General features: G+C 48.3%; 1 protein-coding gene across 2 annotated transcripts in view; it reads left to right on the top strand.

Moving 5' to 3' along the window:
• The window catches only part of RAB26 (RAB26, member RAS oncogene family), a 213,126-nt gene that overhangs the window by 141,363 nt on the left and 52,551 nt on the right, over positions 1 to 19,212 (top strand). For both annotated transcript variants that reach the window (XM_037911327.2, XM_043524005.1), the window contains exons 3-5: positions 4,326 to 4,367; positions 8,054 to 8,120; positions 15,338 to 15,390. In XM_037911327.2, coding sequence (XP_037767255.1) covers positions 4,326 to 4,367; positions 8,054 to 8,120; positions 15,338 to 15,390 — 162 coding nt within the window. The remainder of the gene's footprint in view (positions 1 to 4,325; positions 4,368 to 8,053; positions 8,121 to 15,337; positions 15,391 to 19,212) is intronic.

Raw genomic sequence — 19,212 nt, 5'->3', positions numbered from 1 at the left:
AATCTCTGGCCCATCCTTCGTCTCCTTAAAGTTCTATCCAGGACAAGGACAGTATGGAGGGACAGTGCAGAAAGTCTGACTGCTTCAGCTCGTTTTCTTATTGATTTTTATTGTCCAATCATCTAAAACACAGATAAAATGAACAAAAAGGAGAGTGAGTGTGTGAGAGAGAGAGCGCATCTCTATGTTTGAAAAAGAAGCAAAATTGGCAGAAAAAGAAGTGATTTTTATGTTTCTAAGGGTGGTTACTAACTGGATATTTGTAAGTAATTGGCTGTATCTTTTTAAAGCCATTAACACAGCATATTGTAGCTCATTAATTTGTTGCCAGAGGTCCTCCAGTCAGAGCTACGTGCAATAGTTTAAATTAGCACTAGTGATACTGGATTTTAAATTGCCAAATATGTCTACCTTGCCGTAGACATTGACACTGAAAACGATTTTCTAGTTGTACCACAATATAAATTGTTTCCACGGGTGATTTTTATATAACATAGGAAGTTTTTTAAACAAGCGCCTGAGCACTTATGAATAAAAAATAACACCTGCAGCTAGGAGAGCTGTTACCAGGACTCCCCATCCTCCTGCTTCAAGGCATAAGTTGATCAACAGCTGGAATCGGGGAGAAATTCCTTCCCCCGTACGGTGCACAGTTCCGTGCATTTTAGATGTTTTATATTGTTCTTCAAAGTGTTTGTCATTGACTGCTGTTGGATGCAGGTTCCTGGGTTAGCTGGACCATTGGTCTGTTCTGGCACAATGGAAAGTGAGATACCAGGCGAGTGCAACAGGGTCTGGGATTTTGAGCTAGCAGGTGTCAGTCTGGTAAAACTCGGGGAGATTGCAGGCTAGCTGGACCGTCTGGCTGTTCTGAAATGGCAATTGCTAGGTTTTTAAGAGCTCTGCTAGGTGTAGGAGATGGATACAAAGGAATGCTTTCTCATTCATATTCAGACCTCCATGCCTCCCGGTATATCCATCTATTTTAAGAAAGAATCAGATGAGGACCTGTCAGAATCCCCCTTGTGGGCATTAGACACACATGATCCTCTGGGTTAGGCCTGTCTGCCAGTCCCTGGTGCAGTGACACCCAGAAATGCACATACTAGTGTGGTCTCTGGAGGGCTTCGGTTTGAAGGTGGGATTTTTAAAACTCTGGGATGGGCCCTGCCCCTTGAAGGGAGTAACTAAACTTACGTGCAGACTTTCTCTAGCATTGCCCCACCAGGTGGGGGTCATTTTGAGAGGAGCTGGAGATACGTATACACAGGGGCAGCACGAGTAAAAGAGAATTGTAGGAACACGAGTCTTGTTTGTAAAATGTTTGTGCAGCGCCTAGCCCAACGGGGCTGGGGCCTGTAGACACTAGCTCAGTGCAAATAAAGAGTAGATGTCTCTAGGTAGACAGGTCTGTAATAGATTTTGTGTCACAACCTTCAACAGTGAAACCTGGGCTCCCATTTATAAGCCTCTGCAGACTCCTTATGCAAATAAGGATGGGGAATCACTTGAAAATAGTCTCTCTCTCTCTCTCTCTCTGCAGTGCTTGTGGTAAAGAGCCATCTGAAGGGCCGGAGGATTTACCAACTTCCCCCCAACCCACAGTCGAGGGGAGGGTGGAGAGCTGACAGTCCATCCATACCTCGCTGAGAATTTTCCAAGAGCGAGGTCAGGCCAACCCTCCATCCCCTCAAGCCAGCGGGCTGGCTCTGACCTCCTTTACATCGCTCTACTCCATTGACATCGCTCCTGATTTGCACCCGCTCCAGTGTCCTCTGCCTGCCAGATACTGCCCCTCAAGATGTGCAAAGCCTGGCTTCACTGGTATCTCTGGTCACAGGGGGGTTGTGGCAGCTTTGAGAAGGGCTGTCAGGGAGGAAATCACCAGTTAATTTCCATAGCCCTAGAGAGTGGGACCAAATGGGCAGGTTGGAAATGGAGCCTCTGAGCCCGTCAAAGCAACATTTTATTTGGGGTGCGACAGCGGCACGGTTAAGGCCAAGCTGCTGCATGCGGTCACGCTTCAGACAACTGCCATCCCAGCATTCCTGGGGAGCCTCTCCAGAGTTGCAGAGCCCCCGGCTCCCACTGGATTTCAGCTGCATTTTGCTAACTTGAGGTCAGGGAAGCTGCAGCTGGAGTCAAACTTGGTTTGCTGAGAAAGTTACGGTTTTCCTGCGGGTGGTGCAAAGTGCCTGCTCCTTGGGGACATCCCTTGGGAGAGGCGCTTGTGTCCTGCTGCAAAGCCTCTTCAAAGGGGATGGTCAGAATTAATCTGTCTCAACAACCTGCCCGTCTGCGTTAGCGGCTGCCAATAGACTGGTTGGGTTTGTCTGTAGGTGCCCAAGACTGGGACCGAGCTGGGGTTGGTTTCCTCTCCGGTGCGTCCATATACCTGCTGCTGAAGGAAAGTGCCTGGATTTGGGTCAGGCACCCAGGTTGAAAACTATCATTTTTCTTATTTATTCTCCGTTTGCAGTACGAATACTCCAAGTGTGTCTGTGTCGCTTCTGACACGTCTGTTGGGTTTCCTAATCGTAACGGAGAGACCTCCCTAGGCTGGGAGCTGGACGTGACTTTGGAATAGCTCCTAAGATGGGTCTATTCCCTGGGGGAAGAGCTGATGAGCTCCTGCCAGGCTCTTGCCCTGCAGAGGCACATTCTGAGCAGGGCTGGACGAGTCAGCGTTTTAAGGGTTGTTTTTTGCAAATATCGCTCGGTGGCAGAGGAAGATGGAGGCCGTGTCTGCCTGCAATGCACAGTGTGGGTGAGAACTCTCCCAAGGCAGTGAGAGAGGGAGCAGGGCCTAGCACTGTCTATGGAGCCCCAATATAGATTATAAGCAGCCCATAGCTGCACAGTGCACTCTGCACCTACGGTCATCTTAACTGCCGAGGTGGTGACCCGCAGGGACTCCAAAACCCGGCGTGCAGTGCTGTGTCTTGATTTGAGCAGCCAGGCCACATGGCATGCTTGGCTCTGTAGACTCTGAGGACCCTCACCTCCATATTAAAGACATGGGCTTGTTCTACTGACAGGTTTCTAATGCATCCATTGCCAAGGTACCACTGTGCCCCTTCTTTGGGCACGGAGAGAGCGTCCCTGTTCTGTAGGACAGGGAGGAGTTCAGCGCCAGGATGTCCGTGCAGGCGTAGCGTTTGGGACTAGCCATCCGACCCCTCCCATTCTTTAAAGGCAGGTGCTGAAGTTTTTGGATTCCTGGCCCATGACTTGGGGGGGAGACTCGTGATTGACACTGCTCTTCAGGTGGTCACCAGGACATCACGGCTGCAGGTCTGACAAGGTCACGCCAGTCTCTTCTGTGACCAGATGCCTGAAGGTGTCCTGGGACTGTACTTATGGAGTGTTTTCACTGACATGTCTCATTCATGCCCACTTCAGGCAATTAAATGGACACATCTCTGCATCTTCTCCCGGTGCGACACCCCAGCAAAGGACATGCGGCTTCTGACAGGCATGACCTTGGTTTATAGCCTTCAGTTTAATATTGTGCATTAACACCATGGACTGTGCTGTAGGGGCGGTGCTGGGCAGGATCCCAGAGGTCAGAACTAGCAGGCTTACCAGGAATGGAAGAAAACCTTCCTGTTATGGCCGCAAGGACCTTTATTGAGGATCAAATCTGACAGCCCTGTGTTGGCTGAAAGCTGGTGTAATGCAGACCTATTTGCTGGTGGTGCTTTGAATGCCCTCTAGTGTGTGTTCTCTAGCACACAAAGCATGTGTAATGACTTAATCCCTCCTGCGAAGAAGTTTGGTACGATCTCCCCTTTGTAGATGGGGAAGCAGAGGTGTGAGAGCAATGGGCCGGTGGCTGAGAACCCAGAACCCAACTCCCAGAATGTGCTGGCAGGAGCAGTCTTTCAGAGGGGCTGAAAAATCAAGGCGCTGACTGCCTTCATAAGGGTCAGTAACCCCAGTGCCTTGCTAATTTCCACTCTGAACAATTACATTCTGCCTACCTAAAGTTCTCTCTACATTACTGTGTGGGGTTGATGTACACTGCTAAACCATTGCTGTGTTCTTCCCCAGCACTGGCTGCAGTGATCTCTCTCCAGGCTTTAGCTGGTAAAGTGCTTTGGATGAAAGGGGCTGCATAACTGAAAGGCTATTGTTCTTAATCAATACAATACGGAAGTGTGACAGTTACCTAGGAAAATCTTAAGTATTTGTTGGCCAGTTCCATACAAACTAATAAAATGTCAATGCAACAAAACAAGATGGGGCAAATCCCTTTGCTGTTGTAACTCTGTCTAAATCTGTTTTGTACAGAGTTCTCATCATTCTTCTGTTTTCTCTTTCAGAATAAAGTCTTAAATGTGGATGCAGTGAAGGTAAAGCTGCAGGTAAGCCCCTGACCCACATTCGTCAGCTCTGCATGAATCTGAACTCGTCCATGTCAGCTTGTTTGCTGTGGGGCTTAGTGCTGCTGGCTATGGTCCCTAGCACCCTATCGATACCCACGGTTGATCGAGGGCTTCATGAAACCTTTCTGCACTTCCAAAAAAAAAAAGAAAGAAAAAGAAAGAACCAACACGTTGGTTTGGATTGGGTTTAGTTTTAAAGGATAGCTTGTTTAGGTTGTTTACGTTCTTTATTAATGAGCTGGATGTAGGACTAGAGAGCACACTGATCACATTTGCAGATGACACTAAGCTGGGGGTGTGGCCAGCACTTTGAGGATAGAGCTAAAATTCAGAGGGATCTTGATATATTGGAGAACTGGGCTATAGACAGCAAAATGAAATTCAACAAAGACAAATGTAAGGTCCTGCAGTGAGGGAAGAAAAACCTAATGCACAAATACAGAATGGGGGATAACTGGCTTTGCAGCAGCACTGCTTAGAAGGATCTGGGAGTTGTGGTGGAACACAGCCTCAACATGAGTCCGCAATGCGATGCTGTTGCAAAAAAAGCAAACGCATTTTTAGGTTGTATTAACAGAAGCATAGCATGCAAGTCACAGGAGGTGATATTACCACTCTACTTGGGGCTAGTTAGGCCTCTGCTGTTTAAAAAGCGATCCCCCACCTCCCCCGTCGCCATCACGGCATAGACCAGGAGACCATCAAACGATCACAAGTACTCTGGCGGAGCAAGACATTGCAGACCTCTGAACTCATGTAATGGAGCTGAATTCAGATCTGCTCAGACTGAAGAATTCCCAGCAAGGTTGGCTTTCATATCTGTTGGGCTTTCTTAACAGGGTTCCCCAGTGTATGGTCTCCCCAGGGAATCTGGAGTTTTGCAAGAGATGTAAGGAACGTACCAGAGTGCTCTCTCCCGTCTGCAAGCGACTTTCGAACATGTGCAGCAGGGTAATGAAATCAGCAATATCTAACACCAAACAAAGCATCAGCCACACGCTGAGGAGCAGCAGTTGGCGGAATATCTTTGGCAGTTGTGATTTTGCATTAGTTCCTCTCTGTGACTATTTACCTGTTTCTTTGTCTTTATAATAGCTTTAGTGGGAATTTTTTTCAGCGCTGCTGAGAGGCATCTCTGGAGACAGGCCTTTGTGCACCATTAAACAAGTACAGCATAGCTGGCCGGAGTGCAAGCTTCCCCTGCCTTCCCTGCTAATGCCCCTCAAGCCTCATTGTGAGGGGTCACTTGGGGAAGGGAGGGGAGGCTAGTCTCCAGGTCCATTGACTGCTTGACCTCCCTGCTGGTTATTCTTCTGCTGGGGACACTGGTCTAAACCCAGCAGCTCTTTCCACATTGACGACTGAACCACCACCGGGTGAGAATAAATCCTGATTGGACACAGCCCCGATTCAAACCAGTTACTTGGATCTTGTATATTATACCTGGCATTAGCCTTGATTTCAGCAGCTGATTTAATTGCACCCACGCAGACAAGGAAAGCCACAACTAAAACTGCTGGAGGCCATCCCTACTTGAACGTATATATTTAAAAACAAAAAGCCAGACCTTAAAACTCTACCAAAACAAGACACTCCATTGTACCCACTTCTCCCCCAAGGAGAAGATGAGAGAACAAACAACATGTTGCTTAATACACTACTGGAAGATGCTCAGATATTATGGTGGTGAGCTTTTGGTATAAGAACCTATATAGAACAGAATAGACACCAGGGTTCCACTGATCTAAATCATGTCTTTCCTTGTCTGCAGTGGCAGTGCATTATGATGGCTGAAATCCAGGCTAATTCCTGGTGCAGACAAGACCCTTGAAGTCAAAGACTCCATGGTGAAAGACACTGTTACCCAGTCCCCTGATCCATCCCGGCCCCATGATATCTCAACTCAACATCTTCAGTTCCAAAAGAATCTGAGCTGCTGTAATGCCACAAGATCTGGCTGTCTTCTGTGACCTCGGTGCTGGAAGCTAACTAATAACATTAGCTCTCCTTTTCCCCCAATAGGATTGTGTGTTTCTGTGCAAACACAACACTGCATTAAAAACTGATAAATTCAATTAGTAGGTCCCCACACATCCATCCAGCAAATGGATTTTCGATTAAGGAGGCATTGTAGGCCGTTTGTCAAAAGCCATCATTTCGGTATTCAGACATGCTGAAGAATGGTGACACGCCTCTTAAATATTTATTGCGCTTGTCACTTTTTCTATTCTTAGCCCTACAAACATCCCCCTGTTGCAAATTAATCATGTGCGAATAGATCAGACCATGAATTGTTGTTGAAATGAAACATTAAAGTAATTTTCTCAGGAGTGCGCATTGTCACTGGATTTTATATTTATTTTCCAAAAGAATTTCTGGTTGGGTCTTAATTTTTCTCCCATCGTTGCTGAAACCCGCAATGTTCCCTCCGTCACTCTGACAGCTGGTGTTGCTCACATGTGAGCAGACTGCTGAACTCCCAGCTCTGAATCACTTCAACCTGCGGTACGTGGCCTGGCAGAACATGAAGCCATCAGGCGCTGAGTGGACCATTTTCCATGGTGCTTCTCTTGGTGGGATGGAGACATGGAACAAGTAGCTTGTGGTGACAAGAACCTGCCTGTGGTGACAAACAGAACCTGCCTGTGGCCAACACCTAGCCAAGAAGTAATAACAAATAGAACTAACTGGCTCGATTTGCAAAGGCTTTGTGGTGTAATTGCATATACAACCCCTTGGCTGGGCCAGCTCACAGGTGGGCTGAAAGGAAAGAGATTCTGATCCCTAAGCACAAAGAGCAAAGCCCTGAAAAGGTGGCTTCCATACTATTATGGGTTGGGTGTGACCACAGCCCTTCATTGAATAGAGTGGTAAGACACAATGAAGTTACCCGGTAGCTGAAACAATAACAACCTCCACCGCATACGCCGGCCCATGTCACCACCCACAGCAAGGCACTTGGGCAAAGGGGGTTCACTGGCTATTCTTTTGTGAAGGTGCATGTGTCTGAGAAAGCATCAGAAAGACCAGAGAAGCTGGGAGATAAGGGGCAGAAAAGCCAAGACCAGTCACGCTAGGAGTGTGGCCCTGAAAAAAGCCGGGAGAGCGCTTTTGGGCAGAGTGTTGTCTGAAAGAGGCTGGGAGCAATGAGCAAAGACATGACCTCCTGTTGCTTGATTCCTGCTGGGTTCAAAGAAACAGGACTTTGAATCAGGTGCTTCTTTGATGCAATCCTGTTTCTTTACAAAGACTGTGCAGTCATAATTTCTAACTGGACCAACCCACAGGACCCCAACATTTTTGGCTAACCACTTGAGTCAAAAGGGGTAACTTTATAGTAGAATTAAAACAATAATTAGCAGTCCAATTAGAAGCTGCCATCTTGATAGCACACTGGTGCAGGGATGATTTGGGGACTGCAGGTCCCTTTCAACGTGTGACTAAGCAGGAGGCTTCCAAAATCCTCATTCCATTGCTTCTCTGGAGTCCTTGGATCAGCTCTAGCTAGCTCCTCCCCCTTCATTCATTTTAAACTTAAAATAAATGAAACATCTTTAAAAGGAAAACAAAGGAGCCCAGTGTATCCTCCCAGCTCCCAGAGCAGCCTGGGCTGGTTTGAGCAGCTTGCATTGTGTCTGATGGTGCCCTGTCTTTGCCCTTTTCAGATCTGGGACACCGCAGGGCAGGAGAGGTTCCGCAGCGTCACTCACGCCTATTACCGAGATGCCCATGGTAAGAGCTTCTCTGCGCTCCCTTTTTCTAGGGGGGCCAAATAGAGTTTAAAGGGACAGTGTTAAGGGCCCCCGGGATGATGGATTCACACAGAGCGTCATGCTCCTGGCGGGTCCCTGTTGCTGCTGTTTGAGTTTGTGCTCCTTGCTCGGGCTGGGCAGTGAGTCTAGACAGCTCTGTGTTAGCGTCACTTTCCCCTCCTGGTTTCTGTGCCCCAGCTTGCTGCTGGTGTGTCTGGGGCACAGCTAAGGTGACCAGATAGCAAGTGTGAAAAACTGGGGACGGGGGGCGGGGTAATCGACACCTATATAAGACAAAAGCCCAAATATCAGGACTGTCCCTATAAAACCAGGACATCTGGTCATCCTAGGCACAGCATGGCAGGAAGGGAGTCCATCATTTAAAAAAAAAAATCTCCCAGGGAGATTTAAAATTATCTCTTCTATATTGTCCAGCTCCTCAGTGACTGAGCAAATGTCACCCCTCCCACACCACGCTATTTTACGGAGCTGTTATTGAAAGTGGACGCTGTTAGCACCTGAAAACACCCTTCATTCCAAGCGTTAGTACCAGAAATGCAGGTGATTTTTAAATGGAAAGAATTTTAAAAGATTAAATTGATTCATTTTCGGCCTCATCCTGCCTCTGTTGGAGTCAGCGAGGAAATCCACGGTGCAGGCTCAAGCCCTGTCTGCCCTTCTCCTGGGGCAAGGAACATAGACTGGTTAGTTTCACATTTAAGATCCTCTCCTGGTGGAAATTGGCAAGGCTCTGTTGAAGGCTGTCAGGCGGAGCTGACCCTTTAAGGGAGCTGGGCTCATTCTCACCTGTGCCAGGTTTAGCTTACTTCTCATGTGAAGGGAATGATTGGTCCTTGGAAAGACTCCAGTGCAGCCCCCATGCAAGATTTTGTCTTTCACGCTCAGAACCCACCCTTTATCAGTGGGGCTCTGCCCCAACCTGAGTGGGTGTTTAACAGCTGTGGGCAGGCTGGTGGAACAATTTGTAGAGTTGGGGTGCTGAAAGCCATTGAACAGAACAGTAAACCCCATATATGAGGGAAGCCAGGCATTCAGCTGCCATTATTCCTTCAAGCCACCCCCCTAGATGCTGCCTGTGGGTCTCAGAAGCCAGCTCTCGTACCATTCTGTAGTGATGAAATCTCTGCAGTAACGAACGGCCAATAGGGACAGAGCTGGAAGGAGCTCTAATGATGGTATGCTCTCCCTTTGAGAGTTTCCTCTGCCAGAGCATCCCCAGCCCTCCGTTAAGCCATCTCCAGGCCGACCTCTTCTCTTCCGGTTCTGCCCAGGGAGCTCCAGTCAAAGTGAACGGGAGCGCCATAGATCTGTCAAGGGAGGATGAGACACTGGTGTGTCCCTCCTGGGAAATGGCTACTGAACAGCACGTTCTTGTAGCTCCAAGTGAAATGAGCCGTAATAATGACAACAGACATTTATGCAGCTCCTTTCCTTGGGGACAGCTCAAGAGCGCTTGACAAACGGTATATGCAGGAATCTTCGGGGCGGCTGGGGAGAACGCAGCTGTTGCTCAACATTTCAGGGAGGAAATGAAGGAGAATCCCAGGTCTTTGCAGAGGGATCTAAGACAGGAAAATGGAATCACCCAAGCGGGAATTTGGGCAGTACCCTGGGCTCTCTTGTCAGAGGATGTCTAAAAAAAAATTGTATTTTTCACATACACCGTCTCAGGCAGAATATTGGTTTGAAATGTTTCAGTGTTTCACAGGAAAATTTCAAAATGAAACAACTTTTGTCACAAAGAAATTTTGAAAAAATTGAAAATTTGACATGTTTTCCTTTTTCTTCCTAGTTCTTGTTTTCTTCGGTTGCCAGTGAATGCAATTCAGGGAATGATGGGTAGTATTTTCTTCACCCCTTTTTCCTTTTCTTTTCTTTTTCCACTCTGTAACATTTCCAAAAATGGAGAAATCTTTGAAAAATCGGACTGGAAAACGGGAGGGGAGGAGGAAAGCCCTAGCTATTGCCAGCACTCATTGTATCGCACTGAAAGGTGAAAAACAAAAAAACGGAGAGGAGAAAACAAAAGCCTAAAACTTCCAAAGTCTTTGTTTTTTAAAAAAATTTCAATTCCAAACTATGTTTAATTTCAAAGTTTCCCTTTGAAATCTCTCTCTCTCTCTCTCAAAAAAAAAGGCTGATTTTTTTCAATAAAACCCCATTTTTCCATGGGAAAACTTTGACCACCTCTAACCACAAATAGTTAAGCCCTGAGCTGTGTGCAGAAGGTAAGAGGCCGAGCTCCCAAGAGTGCTCTGCTGGGGAACGGCTCAGTACCAACTTGAGGCAAAGATTCATAGGTTCTAAAGCCAGAAGGGACCATTATGATCCTCTAATCTGACCTCCTGGGTAGCACAGGCCAGATAACTGCCCCAAAGTAATTCCTACAGCAAATCTGTTCGAAAACTCCAATCTTGGTTTCAAAATTGTCGGTGATCAAGACTCCACCATGACCTTGGGTAAATTGTTCCAGTGGTTAATTACTCTCACTGTTAAAAATTTAGGCCTTATTTCCCGTCTGAATTTGTGTATCTTCAGCTTGCAGTCTTTAGATCATGTCCTTTCCCTGCTAGACTGCAGAGCCCATTGTTAAATGTGTGTTCCCTGTGTAGGTATTTATAGACTGTGATCAAATCACCCCTTAACCTTCTCTTTGTTAAACTAGATCAATTGAGCCCCTGGAGTCTATCACTATAAGACATGTTTTCTAATTATTCTCATGACTCTTCTCTGAATCCTCTCCAATTCATCGACCTCCTTCTTGAATTGTGGGCACCAGAACTGGACACAGGATTCCAGCAGCAGTCGCACCAGTGCCAAATGCAGAAGCAAAATAACTGCTCTGCTCCTACTCGAGATTCCCACGTTCGCTCTTTTGGCCACGACATCGCACTGAGGGCTCTTGTTCAGCTGATTCTCCACCACAACCCCCAAATCTTTCATGTACTGAGCCACCAACACTGTTTCTTACGGGTCCTGCTGTTTTCCTTGCAGGTCTTCCGCCCACATTCTGAACACGGCTGACTGCTTGGATTGAGAGAGCAGACAAGTTCACATCCCCAAGCCAGTGCACCTGCAGGCTGTGTGCTTAGTGTTATCTCAGTGCCTCTGACTGTTAGGTGGTATCTCAGGCGTCCTTTCTTTGGAGGAAAAGCCAGCTGGCTTTAAGTGCATTGATCACCGCAAACTGGAACTCTTCCTTTGCAACCCAGTGATATCTACAGATGCTTTCCTTCTGTGAAATGAAGATTAACCTTCCCCCACTGAGCAACCCGTCTGACTTCTAAACAGTCCACATTTAGTCAGCGCCTTTATCCTGTTCGACAGAATGAGAGTACTCTTGGGAGATGGTCGCATACTCATGTGCAGAGGGCCCCATGCTGGTGAAAGGCCAAGGATCGCATGTAGCCAATGGAAGGCCTGCAAAGATCACGGTGCATTGCAGGGAACATGCCAAGCTAATATCCCAAGCATCCTCCTTGCTTTGGCATATCATGTACCCGTGGCTCTAGTGCTTTGTTGGCATGCGGGTGGTCTTTTCTTGGCAAAACTCCCCATCAGCCTATGTCTTGAGCAAGGATTTGGCTTTTGGGTGTCACTATTTCACTGTGAATGATTCCAAGTGCAGCCGGGTAGGGGATAATGTTATAATTGCTTTGCTCTGATGATAGCCCGTGTGTTAGGAGAACCTTTGCTCTTACTTGGTGTGAAATTCGGAATTGTGAGTTAGTGACTTACACAGGTTTTTATTCATTTATTCCGATCTGCTGTAGCTATTGTGTTCAGTCACAGAAATAAAGCATAGACTTTTAGAGGAACTGGGACGTAAAGCTTTGGCTCCCTGAACAGTCTCAAGCCAATATTAGATGTACCCATGAACAATGCTGGAGAAAGGAAGGCAGCTCACCGTCCTTTCAGAGAATTGATTTCTTTGGTGAGACACGGTGTCCTTTGTACGTCGGTCATGTTGTACTTGGTCACTTTGTAGGTTAGTTCTAGGGGATGCTTCCCAGCAGGTTACCAGCCCTGTGGTCAGTATCTCAACCAAACCCCTGCACCCAAGCGGTGCTGGACTTTGCGGAAGTTAGGATCTTCATCCAGACTTTGTGGCCGCAGTGTATCGACCTATCTGCAGCATCTATAGATGGGGTAGGGCAGGGGCAGCAAGGGACCGACTGGCTGGCGACTAGCCCTAGAGCTAACCTTCTCGTACATCCCCTTGTTTGGGTGCCAGGGAGGGCTGGGGGAATTGGGGGCAGGAGGGGAGTGATGGAGAGGCAGGGTTTGAGTTTCACTTTTCAGGGGGCCGGGGGGAGTTTTCTTGTTCCTCTCTGAGAGGGAATGGAGCAGCGCACCCCAATAGAGAACAGGGACGGGGGAGTGTCAGGGCGGGTCCCCCTGCCCCCGGCTGACTGCTGATTTTTTTTTTTATCTGCGAGGCTGATGTTAAAATGCAAAAGCAAGTGGAACTCTGGAGGTTGCGTTTTAATTTCATATTCGTTTAAGACATAATATGTGGCTAAGCCAGGCACTCAGAACACGCTCTGCAGGGAGGGGCGTGGAGTTACCTGAAAGGCCTCGATGCTGCGCCAGCCAAAGCTCTCCTGCCTGAAATGGGAGTTGGAGCAGGCTTCTAGGGCTTGTGAAGGTTGCTGAATTGAGACCCCTGGCAGCTGACTTCTCTGCCTGCAGATGCAGCAGCAGCGTAAGACCCCCCCACACACACACTGCACTGCCCTTGTACCCCCACGTGACCCTGGAGGGGGCCCCATCCGAGAGGACAATCTCCATCTCCAAAGTTGGTCCATGGCACTTCTTGCTGAGTCCCCCTCCAAGGGACCAGTTGTTGCCAATTGTAATGTGCAAACATAAGCCACTGAACAGCCATTAGCTAGGGGTGGGTTTGGTCATTCACCGCCGACCTGGCCAGGATTCAAACCAGTGTTTAGCCATTAAAGGCTCGCTGTCGCATTCTCATTCTCCCCGGTCATCCAGTCCTCTGTCGTCTTTGGCATGCTGAGGTTCCAAGCCCCCAGACATATAGCATGTGTGCTCTGACTGTAGCAGGCTTGTCCATCTGGGGTCTCCCCCAGGGGGTTGTAGTTGTTTGGCCTCTGCTATTTTTTCCCTTGTGTTGTGCATTCTTCCAGTTTTTTCACGTGATCCACAAAAGAGGGAGATGGCCCTTCTGCCCCCAGCCTGAGCTGTTCCTGTAAGAGTCTCCCTGAGCGACAGAGGAGCATCATGGGAAGAGGTTACTGACCAGGCGAGAGAGGCACTTGTGTAAACCACTTTGATAATGCGCAGGACACTCGGCTCCTGAATGAGAAGCCTGGGAAGTTCCCGTTCTCGCCCTGTGTCATTTACAACTGAATAATACCTATAGAAAAGGGCCTGATTCTCATTCGCACGAAGGCCCCTTGGCCCCCGTCGGGCAGTCATGAAGGAGTACATGTGAGAATCAGGCCCAAGGTGGTGTAGACCAGTCTGTGAAGGCGCTATGCAGATGTGTCATCTCTGTTCATCGTCCTTGCCAAGATTTTGGTCATTTCTTAGAATCATAGAATATCAGGGTTGGAAGGGACCTCAGGAGGTCATCTAGTCCAACCCCCTGCTCAAAGCAGGACCAATCCCCAATTAAATCATTAATTCTTTCTGGACTCTGACTTTCCTGGATCGTAGGCACATTCCTGTGCCCAGCACAATGGGGCCTCGGGTGCTACTTTATTGTCAATGACAATTATCTAAAATTGCCAGTTGCTTTCCCAGTCCCCAGCTGCCTCCCCCACCAGCGAGGGGGGAGCTTGCATCCTGCACCTGGGGTGTTAATGTCTCCTTAAAAGGACTGGCTGCATCTTCAGTGTCTCCCCCAGGCAGTGCTGTGGCAGGGAGAGTTCAGAATACTGCTCGTCCTGGCACTTGCTGCTGGGTCTCTCAGGCTCTCTGGAGACTGGTGCAATTCCCATGCAAGTTTTGCATAGCTGAGAAGGTTCCTACTAAATTTACAAAAAGAAAGCTGTTTTATGGAGGGTGCCTTCATGATTTCCTAACCCATTGTGAGAGATACTAATGATTTCAGTAAAACACATACTACAAGTACAAAGCTTTTGCCTCTTTGCATGCACCTAAGAATGTAAAAATTGCCACACTGGGTCAGATCAATGGTCCGTCTAGCCCAGTGTCCTGTCTTCTGACAGTGGCCAGTGCCAGATGCTTCAGAAGGAATGAACAGAACAGGGCAATTATTGAGTGTCCCATCGCCTGTTGTCCAGTCCCAGTTTGTGGCAGCTGGAGGTTTAGGGACACCCAGAGCATCCCTGACCGTCTTGGCTAATAGCCATTGTTGGACCTGTCCTCCATGAGCTTCTCTAATTCTTTTTTGAACCCAGTTATACTTTTGGCCTTTACAACATCTCCTGGCAACGAGTTCCAGATTGACTGTGTGTGGTGTGAGGAAGTACTTCCTTGTGTTTGTTTTAAACCTGCTGCCTTATTTCATTGGGTGACCCTGGTTCTTGTGTTATGTGAAGGGGTAAATAACACTTCCTTCTTTGTTTTCTCCACGCCGGTGATAATTTTAGAGACCTCTGTCATATCCCCCCTTAGTTGTTTGTTTTCTAAGCTGAAAAGTCCCAGTCTTATTAATCTCTCCTCACATGGAAGCTATTGCATTCCCCGATCATTTTTGTTGCTGTTCTCTTTACCAATTCTAATATATATATATATATATATATATATATATATATATATATATATATATATATATATATATATATTTAGCTGGAGTGACCAGAACTGCCCACAGTATTAAATGCGTGGGCATACTATGGATTTGTATAGTGGCATTATGATATTTTATGTCTTCTTCTCTCTCCCTTTCTTAATGGTTCCCAACCTTCTGGTCGCTCTTTTGCTGGTCTGCTCAGAAGTTTTCAGAGAGCTAGCCATGATGACTCCAAGATCTTTGTTGAGTGATAACAGCTAACTTTAGACCCATTATTTTGCATGTACAGTTGGGCTTGTGTTTTCTACTGTGCACTACTTTGCATTTCTCAGCATTCAGTTTCATCGACCTGAAAACATCTTGCTGTAAAAAGCAAAACAAACAAACAAACCCCCTGTGACCATTCAGCAAGCAATTCCCTGCATTAACTGTGTCTTTTCCTCTCTCCACAGCTTTGTTACTGCTGTACGATGTTACAAATAGAGCATCGTTTGACAACATCCAAGTAAGTTGGACACGGTCAGGTCCCATGTGGAATGTGATGAGAATTTAAGGCAAATACTTTGTGTTTCTTGAGTTGTTGTACGCAGGTTGGTCGGTTGGTGTTGATGGCATCCTAGAATTGTTTTTCAGTGTTAATAAGATCCTATTGGCCGGTCTGTTCTGCCTCACCTTAAGAGCAGGGTTGGTGAAGCAGGTCCCGTAAACCAGGATAACTCTCACCTCCCTGCAGCTCTTCAGTCCAAACCTTTCTGAAGTCTGATTCATTATTTTCAGCAGTTGTTATTTTGGCTGCCGCCTCAGCCTTTCAGGGCTCCCATCTGGCGTGGCAGGGCAAAGTCTGGAATACCCGGGCACAGGCGGCTATTGTGCTAATTCTGGCCAGACATGAAGTAGGAAGTTCTGGCGGTCTCACAAGACCCTGTTCTGGCAAGATCTGTAGCCTGATTTTGCAGACCCAAGAGACTTCAAGAATTAGAAGACGCTTGAGCATCAGGTCGAGTTTTGCATGCTCCTCTGTACTGCCAAGCCTTTTGATGCCTTCCTGCTATCTGTGAGCGACTGACTCGGGCTTTAGTTCTGAGCAAGTGCTTGTTATGCTCTCTGCACTCTTGTTCTCAGATTGCATTCCAGAGGCAAGTGCACTTACAGAATAAATTACTGTGAACAATTAGGACCTTGCGAAACACGGAGATTTCTGTGTAACGCTGTGTAGCTTGAAAAAGAAATAATCACAGTCTGGTTACCAGGAGATTGATTCTGTTGACACCAAAGAGTCACGAGAGTATTGACACTTGCTGCTGGGTAATGGGAGCAGCAGGGGAGAATGTCTTACATTCAGACACAGGAGTCTGATGAGAAGGGGTGTATATATAGCGATCTCCCTAAGAACACTGCACGCCTCTTCTCCTGAGAACAGGCCCTTGCAATCGACCCAAGTAAATTGCGTGGTGATACAGTACTGGGTATGATGATCCACATCCCCTAATCCTGCTCATTACTGCCCTATTGTCAATCCCTCCTGCAATTATTATTACTGTAGCACCTAGGAGCCCTAGTCACGGACCAGGTGAGGCTCCCATTTTACAAACACACAACAGAAAGACAGTCCCTGCACAAAGAACTTCCAATCTAAGTGTAAGACACAAGATACCAGATGGAGGCAAACCGACCAACAAGGGAGCACACAGAAACAATGAGGCAATATTGGTCAGCCCAACAGCCTGCGGTCTCAGCCCACCACTGGCCTGACAATTGTCAAATTTTTTGTTGCCATCACAGCAGAAGAGATTTGAAGGAGGACAGTGGGGTGGCTTTGCAGATGTGGAGGGAGAGCTCCTCCCAAGCATGAGGGCAAGGCTGGGAGAAAACTTGAAGGTGGTGGTTTGAAAATGTAACAAGTGGTATCTTAATTACAAAAGGAACTAAACATGGGGCAGCAGCTTTCTGAGCTGGCACCGGGAAGTGGGTTGCTGTGAATTATTTTATATCAGCAGTGGAAATCCTGCATTTTCATATGCACATTCTGTTACCTTTCACTAAAGGGTACAAGAAACCGTCAGGGCAGAGTGCGAAACGCTGTTTTGCATTTGTAATACAGTACAGAAAATCTCAAATGTTGGGTGGATTCATATTTCACTACAAGTATTTCAATCCCCTGTGTTATGCTCACACACCGGGTGGGGAGTGGGGGAGATGCACAAACACACTTCACCCCTTGCTGTAATGTAGATGAACTGCTCTACGGTACACTGCAGTAGCCTGTGTTTTGTGTTCATGGTGGATCTTTCTGATTAGAGCATTTTCAAGTCCACTTAGTTTTTGGCCTCCTATGTGAGAACTGTTTAAAAAGCCCATAAAGCATCCCCCACTATCCCCCTGACTGCTGAAACTAGAACTGGTTCCATTTCTTCTGCAGCAGAGTATGACGCGAGGTGGGGAGGGCTCTGAGTTACCACAGAGAATTCTTTCCCAGGTGTCTGGCTGGTGGGTCTTGCCCACATGCTCAGGGTTTAACTGATCACCATATTTGGGGTCAGGAAGGAACGATCACGACGGTGCCTTCTGGCCTTAAAGCCTCTGAGTCTCTGCTCCTCGTTGGCCAGGCGGTGGAATTTTGGCTTGGTGAAATTGAGCCTCTGCTTGGAAGAAGCACTGGGAAGTAGCGACCGTGGTGGCATCTGATTCCTGTCTCTCGCTTCCCTGACGGGTCGTGTCCTCCATGATCTGCAGCGTTGGACGGACGCTCCAAGTGGGCTGACGGCAAAACAATGTAGAATCCCAACTGAGCAAACTCAGTCTCCCAGGCCTTTTCATTTACAATCACTGAGTTTAGCACGTCACATTAAAGACCAGGAGTATCCAAAGTTCACATAATATTGAGGTGCTTGGCTCCTGGTGATGTTACTACCTTTATCCAATCACCTTTCACCTCCTGAGACTGTAAGGAGACGACAGAGGATTAAAGTAGGACTTGCTCTTACCCCTTCCCCATCTTCCCTGCGCCAAGAGAGGGCTGTATGCAGCCAAGGGCCCGAGCTGTAGAGTTCTGACTGCAATTCCCCCATTGCACACAGCAACTACACCACACTGCGTATTTTCTCCTTTACAAAAGCCCATCCGGCCCATATCCTGTCTTCCGACAGTGGTCAGTGCCAGGTGCCCCAGAGGGCATGAACAGAACAGGTCATCATCAAGTGATCCACCTTGCTCAGGGCATATCCTGACATCTCCGGGTTAGGCCCTGGGTGAATTCCAGGCTTGACTTGATGGTGACTCAGTTTGTTTCCATCATGTAACTAGGCTGAGTGAACGGGCAGCCGGCACCCCTTGGGATGAGAAAGCCCTGCTGCGTGTCTGTGAGGTTGCCATCTGGTGGCTGCATGAGCATGTACAGATTGGGCCAAAGCATCCCAGCTTGTTGCTAGAACTCCCCACACGAGCGTGAGTTTAACCCTGCCTCCATCCCCTCAGTACCAGCAAGGCTCCCCAGGTGCCTCTGGCAGTCTGGCAGGTCCAGGAATATCTTTGCGTGCTGTTAAACTGCAGGGGCCGAGCTCCAGCCTCCCCCCGGGGGCCATGCGGCTGGTATGTTCTCTCTCTCCCATTGCTCCTCAGGGATTTCATGCTGCAGAATTTGTCCCCCCTTGGTGCAGGGTCCGTTGCCTGGCCCTTGCCAAGAAAGGTGCTATGATATCCAAGCGTGGTGGCACCAAACCCTGCGTTGTGTGGGAGAGGCACCTGCGTTTGGGGCCCTCCTTGCAGAGCAGGGTCTGTTGTTTATAGGGACCATCTAGGGCTCAGTCGGGCAAAGGGAACTGTGTAGATGGACCCATTGCCAAACCTGGGGCCCAGCCCTGCCCCCCGCCCCCCCGAGCAGTTGTGCCAGGCTCAGAAGTGCTTCTGCTCGGAGGGAGGCTGGCCAGTGGGGACCCTGCCCCGGGATATTCTGCGGTGCCTATGTGTCTCTACAGCTCTGTCCTGCTCCCCGCACCGGCACAGCATGGCCATGACCTGTGGTTCTGTGCCCAGTGAGCATCTGCTGAAACCAGGGCCAGCGTTAGACTCGCTGGGGCCCAGGGCAGAAAGCCGAAGGCCGAACCCTGCTGCCTGGGGCTGAAGCCCGAGCCCCACAGAGCACCTTAGCTTTGTGGGGCCCAATGTGGCATGGGGTCCCAGGCAGTTGCCCTGCTTGCTAACCCCTAACGCCGGCACTGGCTGAAACTGGGCCCACAGGGGGTGGACATGGCCTGAGTGCTCAGGTAGCCTGGGCACAAGGTGGGTTGGGAGAGGAGGGTGCCATTTCTCCCGTCCTGGGCCTAGTCCC

Source organism: Chelonia mydas, chromosome 10 (assembly GCF_015237465.2).
Source record: "Chelonia mydas isolate rCheMyd1 chromosome 10, rCheMyd1.pri.v2, whole genome shotgun sequence".
Classification (NCBI taxonomy): Eukaryota; Metazoa; Chordata; order Testudines; family Cheloniidae; genus Chelonia; species Chelonia mydas.
This window is presented reverse-complemented; position numbering and strand designations above follow the sequence as displayed.